Source organism: Onychostruthus taczanowskii, unplaced genomic scaffold, assembly GCF_017590055.1.
Source record: "Onychostruthus taczanowskii isolate IOZ18803 unplaced genomic scaffold, ASM1759005v1 scaffold47, whole genome shotgun sequence".
Taxonomy (NCBI): domain Eukaryota; kingdom Metazoa; phylum Chordata; class Aves; order Passeriformes; family Passeridae; genus Onychostruthus; species Onychostruthus taczanowskii.
Genome location: NW_024502236.1, coordinates 3,458,126 through 3,466,946, shown reverse-complemented (window position 1 = coordinate 3,466,946; position 8,821 = coordinate 3,458,126). Strand labels below are relative to the sequence as shown.

General features: G+C 44.6%; 1 protein-coding gene across 1 annotated transcript; it reads right to left on the bottom strand.

Moving 5' to 3' along the window:
* Nucleotides 1–1,247: 1,247 nt before the first annotated feature.
* Nucleotides 1,248–2,773, bottom strand: LOC121341343 (inositol 1,4,5-trisphosphate receptor-interacting protein-like 1). Its single transcript, XM_041414789.1, is given in 3 exon segments — nt 1,248–1,595; nt 1,597–2,251; nt 2,253–2,773. Coding segments are annotated over 3 exon segments (1,524 nt in total).
* Nucleotides 2,774–8,821: the final 6,048 nt, after the last annotated feature.

The window sequence follows — 8,821 nt, the reverse complement described above, 5'->3', positions numbered from 1 at the left end:
TGGACAGAATCCATGCCTTACCACAGTAAGCTATCCACAAAAGCAGCATCTTTTAACCACCAGCCAATCCTCCAGCCCTATTGAATGAATTACTGAAAAACTGCTGTTGCAATTGTCCTCTTGCACAGATTGCAGTTGTCCAAATGGTTTTTTAAATGTACATCTAGAATAAGAACTCTTAAATATATCTGTGTTAATAATAATCATGCACAGATCTCTAGCTAATGAAAAGTGTTATTTAAAATAGACACATTTCTGTCCATAAAATCACTGCCCAGATATGTTGGGGATTTTCAAATGAGAGTCTTGGAAGATCACACTGCATTTCCCTCTTTCATTTTAGAAGTCGTTGCAATTTTCTTACCAGGTTTTGGAATCACTTTTGACACCACTGGGTGCATAGTAGTGAATATCCTGGTGGTGGCATGGGGCTTCTCCATGGCAGGATCTCTGTTCCTGCTGGGTCACTGCGAGAGGACCTCGAGTGCAAAGAGACACTGCCCAGGGGTGATGAGCAGGTGTGGGGACTGATTTCCACGGGGTGACTCCCACTGGCAAAAGAGCACAGTGTACTCCATGTGCATCAAGTTCATTTCTGCTGTGCCAAAGCCCTGGAGAGTGTCTGAAATTAGCAGAATCTTCATTATCTCCCCAATGAACACAAGCAGGCACAGCAGCGGTGCTTCTTTCTTGCTCCCTACCCAGCCAGAGCTGCCAGGGACTTTCAGAGCCCATTAGAAATGGCCAGCATGGCCTGAGAGTGCAAGGGAAGCACAGGGAAAAATCATCTTTGTAGTCAACATGGTCTTTGTGGCTGCCACACCAGGGAGACCATTGAGAGTATCACTCTGGAGTGAGAATTGCGTGCCTTTATTTAAAAAGGTGGTTTTTACAACAGTCTCTACTGCCAGCCAGTCACAAATTCACAACTAGTGCAACTCACCAATCCAACATGACTGGTTGACTTCTAGAAGAGCTTGCAAAATCAAGACACTGGAATAATCCAGTTAAATAGTACCATGTATTGAAAGAGCAGCAAGGAAAGTTCATAACTGTTAAATACACTAAATAGAGGGTCTACACTGAAATAGTAGATGCAGTAACTAAAGGGTCTTAATACATATGGTAAATGTACTTATTAAGTGGTCTTTATATATATATAGTAAATTTTGTAACTATTGGAGGTTAATATGTACAGGCTCTGTCCAGAGGCCCCACAAGCTCTGGGATGGGTACAAGCATCTCTTTCAAGGGCCGTGGATCAGCAGTTTTTTGAGCTGATGCAGCAGGCGAATGTACTCCTGCGTGGCCTTCACATGGGCATCGGGATTGCTGGCCAGGTGCCGAAAGAGGTTCAGTGGTTCAGCCAGCCGCAAGTCAGAGGGCAAACTGATCTCCATAGGAAACCTCTCATTGCCTATGACAAAGTGGTCCAATTGTTTTGTCTTCAACGAGCAGTGGAGGTACTTCAAGGTATCCATCAGCCACCACCCTAAATCCTTCCTGCGCCACTGGATCAGGGGCACGGTGCTCAGGAGGTGCATCACCACAGTCTTCAGGGCATAGCTGTAAAAAGCTACACCTGTTTTGGCTGCCGGCAAGGAGCTGCAGGTTCTTGCAGTGCCAGCTGTTCGGAGGGGCCTGCCTGGAAATGTTCCTGAAGAATTTTACCTCTGCCATGGCATAAGTCTCCAACCACATTGTGCTTGCCATGCCTACTTGTGATGGCTGGCTACCCACAAAGATGTCTGAGTTTCCTTGCCGCACTCCAAAGACCATCTCAGCCATACGGCTTTCCTTGTCCTTGCTTAGCTGAAATTTACAGGACCAGCTGGAGGGCTGCAACATTAAATGCCAGTGGCAGGACTGAGGCAAAAGCAGCCAGGCTACTCTCACAAAGCGACAGAACCACTGGACAGTTTTCTTCACATCTAGGTAGGAGCCAGTGCAGAGGGTGTGCAGGAGGCTGGACTCCTGTTTCCTTCTCAGCTCCTCCTCAGGGTGGTGGAGGAAACATAAGATGTCCTTCCCCAACTGCTTCCTCATGCAAGTGCACAGCAGCTCCACACGGACACAGAAGCTCCTCTGGGGCATCCCCACAGTGTCCAGCTTCACGTGGAAGGCATGTCCTGGAGGGGGACTCAGGGGTACAAGCACACAGTACACAGCATCGCGTGCACGGGGACTCCAACCTTCAAAGGCACTGCCCACTCCAATGGCTTCTTGTGGCACTGGGTAGAAAGCCTTGGCAGAAGATCTCTGTGAGTTTGTCCATCAGGTCAATTATCATTGAGCAACCTTTGTCCAGGTTCTCAACAGGAAATACGATGAGCTCATCTGAAACGCTTCCAAGGTTACTTTTAACTTTCTGGTGATAGTCTTCTTCCACATTTCCATTGTTTCTTCCTACTTCTTTCCTTGCCACAACATTGTTGCCTTCTTTCTCCTCCACCAAGTTGCTGTTGGAGCTCTCCTGTCCACTGTTATCTGGATTGCATCTAATTTTCTTGAGTCCAAACCACAGCACCAAGAGGAGGACAAGGATTCCAAGAACAGCCCAGAACTGCCACCCAAGCAGGGCTCCCCATTCCCCACCGCTCTGCTCCAGGCTCTTCTGCTCCAGCCCCTGTATCCGCCAAGTCATCTGCTGGTTCAGATATTCAGCACGCTGCTCCATGCACTCCAGCACGGCCTCATCCAGCCCATCGCCGGCCTGCTGCGGGTACTGGAGGAGGCCTTGCACAAGCAAGAGCAGGAACGTGGTGGCAACCATGGCCTCAGCAGGTGACAAATGGCTTCAGTGGGGGTGGGAGGGAGGGAAGAACTACTAAGGGAAGTGGGGACAGGAGCCCCGGGCATCTGAAGGCAGGACACAGGGCCCAGGCAGCTGGCAGGCTGCGAGGCCTGTGCCGCTGCCCCAGCAGAAGCAGCAGTGTGCCATGCCAAAGGCACTCCCACCTGGGACTGGCCTCTGGATGCCCTGTGAGAAGTGGCTCCCTGGGAACTCTTGCTTCTGCCATGGGCCTCTGTCAGTGATCAGCACAGCTTCCTGTCTGTGTGCACACCCACCACTCGCCAAGGGTGCCCTGGGGCAGCGTTACCTGCTGCTGGTGTTTCTAGCTGTCCCCATTGCAACGCTGGTGCCATGATGTCACAGCTGCCAGAGGGCATCCCGGCCAGGCCAGCCCTGCCCTCCATCTCTACCTGAGCTCTGGGACTCAGAATGGCCCCAGGGAAACAAAGACCTGATACACACCGAGAGGAGAAGCACGGGTCACAATAGACCCCCAGGGCTTCCCTGGACCAAACAGGCCGAAGCCCACTGAACCCTTTTCAAAGACGAAATTGGCTTACATGACCCATGACTGTTTTGTTCCTGGAAATCTCCTGCCTTGAGATGCAACTGGATCCCTTGGTGCTGACCTCTGTGCTTTTGGGAGTGCTCTTGGGAAGTCAGTTACACCCCTGGGTGTGTAGTGATGAATATCCTGGTGGGGAATAGTACTGGGCTTCTCCACGGCAGGATCTCTGTTGCTGCTTTTTAAATTTATTTTAATGGATTTTTTTTAATGTCTTTGCAATTTTCTTAACAGGCTTTTGAGTCACTTCGACTGAAGTACTGATTTTGAATGGCCTTGAATTAATTTCCTTTATACTATGTATGTTTTGGGTTTGTGTTGAAAGCAGTTTTGATAACACAGTGGTGTGTAAGCCAGTTCTGAGCATTGTTTGCACAGAGCAAACACCTTTTCTTCTTTTCAATGTGGAGGCTGAGGGTGTGCAAGAACTTGGCCAGGGATGCTGCTGGGACAAAGGGATGCCTTATACAACAAATATGTTGTTGTGCTCAGCAATAAAAGTTGGGGGAAGAAAGGAAGGGATGGATGTTTGGATTGTCTGTCCAAGTCACCATTATATGTTATAAAGCCCTGCTTTCCTGGGCATGGGTGAGCACCTGACCGTGGGAAGTGGTGATTTGTTTCCTTGTTTTGCTTTGCTTACACGTGTTGCTTCTGCTTTACTTGCTAAACTCTGTTTAACTCAGCCTCAAACCACAACACCTGGCCACAGTACAACCGTTGAGGCTTTCTCATATGGGTGTTTTCTCACATTATCACCATGACACGCTGACTTTGGGTAGCAACATACAGTTTTAACTCTATCACTTCAGTGGAAGAAAGGAACAAACTCCAATGAGTTTTGAGAACTAAGCAGCCAAGACGTACAACATATTTTCTCTTCAGGTCTAATTATTTTTAAATGAACAATGTAACTAATAATCAGCTCCTATTTCAGGTTATTTATTATTATTACAAATCAAAATAAGTTAAAAACAAGGAAGAGAGTACAAGTGGAACAAACAAGAAAAAGCAAGAGAAAGCAAAAGGCAACACTGAATTCGAAATAGGGTGAAGAAACAAAACTGATGCTTTTTCCCTTGTATTGCTTCTCTTACAGCATTTAAACAGGCCCATACTATAGCCTTCTTTTACAATGAATCTTACAAATTGAGAGGATCTGCTTTTAATTCTTCTAGATGGTGTGGGAGAGGAGAAGCAACTTTAGTGCTTTATTTCCTGACCCTATAAACACTTATGGATTTTGCCTGCTTTCAAGTGTGAAGGCCCACTGACACACAGAGGGACTACTCAGAGGCTTAAATTTAAGCAGGTATGTAAGTGCTTGTCGAGCTAGGGCTTTTTTATATTTATTGACTGACAGGTTCATTGCCCTACAGGGAGTACTTCACAAGAGTACTTGCAGTGACTTTTTTTCCTTTTGGAAAGCTCACTTTTGGTCTAGCCCTAGTTACAGCTCCACAGATTTACACTGTGGGAAGACCTGGAGCAGTGCCACCAAAGGTAGGCTTTGGTCAAGGCTGTTGGATCAGTGGTGGCCTGGGTGAGGGCTGCAGTGACAGATTCCTTGTGCTGTCAAAATGCGTGTTATGTGTATTACATGACATCCACAGCCCACCCTGAGAAATACACTCCTCTCTGTGTTAGGAGAGGAGCTTCTGGGACAGCTTTGAAGACACCAGACAAAAAAGAAGTATGAGAATGGGTTAGAGTAGATGATGCTGATAATTGCATTATTTATAGTTCTTTGGGGAGAGAACTTAAGGGCTGCAAGAATTGCCTCAGGTTTAGCTTTGCAGAGAGGCTGACCTGCATGCTGGGTCTGGGGGGATCTTCACCACCACAACCCCTTCTACAGAGCTACATTTCGTGGCTTTGGGCTGATACAAGCAAGGAGGGAAACATGTCCCGGTTTTTACACAGGATTTGCTTGTGTGATCTTTAGAAAAATCCCAAATTTCTTCTTAGCATTACCTTTAACTTTTGAGAGGATTTTCCCTCTTTTTTTTGTGAAATCAGAATTTGTCCTCTTTTTAATAGCTCCTAGAATGTCACCTTCATACTGTGCTCCAAATGACATGCGTTAAAAAATCCCACCAGTTATTGAATTTGCATGTGTATTTCCTCTTATTAATACTTTGCTGTTAGTCCACTCACTACCACTGATGGAATTTATTAATCCATTGAAGCCTGTTCCTGAACTTCTTTGGAGTAAAAATTATTCTATGCAACATATCAACTATAAAAAATAAAGAAGACTTAAGTCTGATTTATAGAAGAAGGTGTTGTATTTCTCTTTGGTAAAAATCTAAAATCAGACAGTCTATGAGAAATGGTATGCAAAGCAGACTGCTCTTATGATCTACTGTTTGATCTTTTGGCATGAATATTTGTGTCAATTGTACATTCACCCCATAAAGTTCATTCTTTCCTAAATACATTAGAGTGATATTAGAAATGTTCCTATAAAAATAACACCTTTCTATTATTGAATGGTCTGCTAATAGAGCCACAATAAAAGATCATCAACCTTTTCATTATAAATATAAATCTCTATTTTCAGGGCCTTTAAACTCTGCTATAAATACTCATTTCAGGCTAACATTTGGAATGTAAAATTGTATCCACACAAACAAAGCTTTTTATTCTTAAATTGTTTTAGCCATTTGAATACATCTTAAAGCAGACAAAGTAGAAATAATTGCATGAGGGAGTTTTGTTGCTCTTTTCCTTTTTTTAATCTGATATATTCTTAGAGAGGAAGGAAGGAAGGAAGGAAGGAAGGAAGGAAGGAAGGAAGGAAGGAAGGAAGGAAGGAAGGAAGGAAGGAAGGAAGGAAGGAAGGAAGGAAGGAAGGAAGGAAGGAAGGAAGGAAGGAAGGAAGGAAGGAAGGAAGGAAGGAAGGAAGGAAGGAAGGAAGGAAGGAAGGAAGGAAGGAAGGAAGGAAGGAAGGAAGGAAGGAAGGAAGGAAGGAAGGAAGGAAGGAAGGAAGGAAGGAAGGAAGGAAGGAGCTGGGGCTGGAGGGCTGGATAGTGTTTCCTGCTGGTGCCAAGTCACTTCTCTTCATTGTCTGGTTCTGCTCAGGCCAGGCTGAGTTCAAGTGTCATTTTGTCTTTGGGTTTTTTCAGGTTTGGGGACTTTTCCAACCATTGGATTTGTGATATAGTCTTCCCAAGGCACAGTAATGTCATACTTGAAAAACTAATTCAGACACCCTGTCAAATTTTTCTTATGAAATGGAAAGTTGTGAAGTCCCTTCTGTTCCCATGAGCTCCTCAAAGATCTGAACTCTGAACCTAAGTGTATGTGAGGTCCTTACTGGTGAAGTTTGAGGTGGGGTAATCTTGACATCAGACTAGTAAGACTTCCCAAGCTCATCACATCCTTTGGCCAGTGCTGAAATGTAACATCTTTCTGAACATTAGTACAGTTTTCTCACTTTTTTTTTTTTTTTTATAGTGGTTTCAGACATATTTCAGCTTGCGTTTCATGATCATTTTAGACTGCCCTGGGTAGCAGCTCTTGCTGAAAGTAGTTAGTTGTGTCACTTGTCCTTCCTATCCTGGGAGCTTCTGCAGTTCCTGTGTTTACATAGTCAAGTAAACCCAGAAATATGCATGGGTCTGAGTTGGGTTTGGGACAGACAAAGCTCCCTTTCCACTGCATCAAGTGTCCCACAGGGATAATGGTCATGCTCAGCAAGGCACTGGGAAAATCAGACTGTCCCCCTCTCACCTGTCCTGGTTTGTTTCACATGAAACAGTAAAACTGCAGCAAGTGATGCTTAAAAGACTCATTGAAAAACTTCCAGAGAGTGGCTACCATTTCTTGCAGATTGCTTAAAAGGATTTTCTGAAGTTTTTGTTTCCTTGGAGTGTTCATAGGAATAAAATGCCATGAGGTCCAGGTGCCCATAGGAAAAAAAAGCCCCATCACCAGGACAACATTGAGAAAATTGCAAATCTTTAGTCTAGGAGGAACAAAGGCTAGATAGCCTGTGCTTGACAGCGCTGCAGACAGCCTTGGTCAGCCAAAAGTCTGTGCATGTGCATCTGGAGGAGGGGGAATGAGCAGGTGCTCTTGATCACTCATAGCCTGGAAATGCATGAGCTGAGAGGAGTCCAAGAGCACACAAACCCCTCAGACTGCAAACCAAGCTACAAGTGGGTGGGGTCATAGGCTTTGTTGCTTTTTAACGATGATTTGCAGGGCCCGGCAGTGGCAAACAGCGCAAGTAGTTGGTAACACCAGAAACGAGCGTGCAGGGGATTTCTGTGGTTGCTAAGAGCAACCTGCTCTAGCTGGAGATATTTTATTATGCTCAAAGGTTTATTCTGAAAGCCCCAGGGTTTATAAATTGAAAAGTGAAACAACACAAGAAAAGCCCCTGTGCCACCTCACAATTAGCTGTGAAATTTCTGAGGCCTTGCTTTCACCTGTGCCTGCCGAGTTGGTCTCACTGGGCCTTGGCTCAGCTCAAGGCATGACCGTGCCTCAGCTGTGCCAGCACGCTTCTCACATCCAGGAGAGTGGAGGCAGTGCTGATATTAGAGGGACATTCTTGCTGGCTGCTATCAGCCCTTACACCCTCTTAATCATAATATGTTTTTCTCTCCAGCTTCTTCATGAGATTCCGACACTTCTTTTTTTTCCCTGAAAGCTGTATGAGTTCTTGTTCCTCTGTCTCCTCCCCACTCACTCTCTGTGTCCATCTGGCTCCACTATTTTGTTCTCCTGTTCTCTTAACTTTCTTATCTGGTGTCCAACTTTACCAGGACTTCTTCAGTGGAAACTGCAGACTCCTTCCTGAATGCTACCAAGGGGGAAAAGAAAAGGTGATGATTCAGCAATGAGTGACATAAAAGTTACAGGGCCTTGAATACATGTGACTGTTGTTGGAGAAGTAAAGTTATGTTAAATAAATCTGAGACATTTAAAATATTTGAGGGTTGTTTTTTTCTTACTCCTCTTTTTTTTTTCTTATCAGTTATTGATAAAAGCTAGATATGGAAACATAGAACAGCTGAAGAATATTTGGTTTATTTTGGGAAAAAAGCAACAATAATGTAATTGTTAACAAAAAAAACACCTTTGTAATTTTGTTCAAAATTATGTTCTCTTTGATACTTTAGAAAAAGAAAAACAAAAACACTGTCATGAAGGGTAAGTGTTCTGCATTTCAGTCTTGGTCTATGCACCTTTATGATCAGCCTGGATCACATGGACTAGTGCTGCATATGGGTAAGGCTTATTATGTTATATTTGAATTTATCATCAAGTAAGTGAGACAGGGAGTTATTCATGGGACCACCCTGTTTAAGCCATTTCTTGTCTTAAGAAAACCAAACCAATGTATTCCCACAAGTATTGAATACACACTGCTGGTTTGACTGCAGTAAAAGACCACCTCTGTTAAGCAGTGATTTATTTTTTCTGTTGGTCTCTTGGGTGACCACTGATGG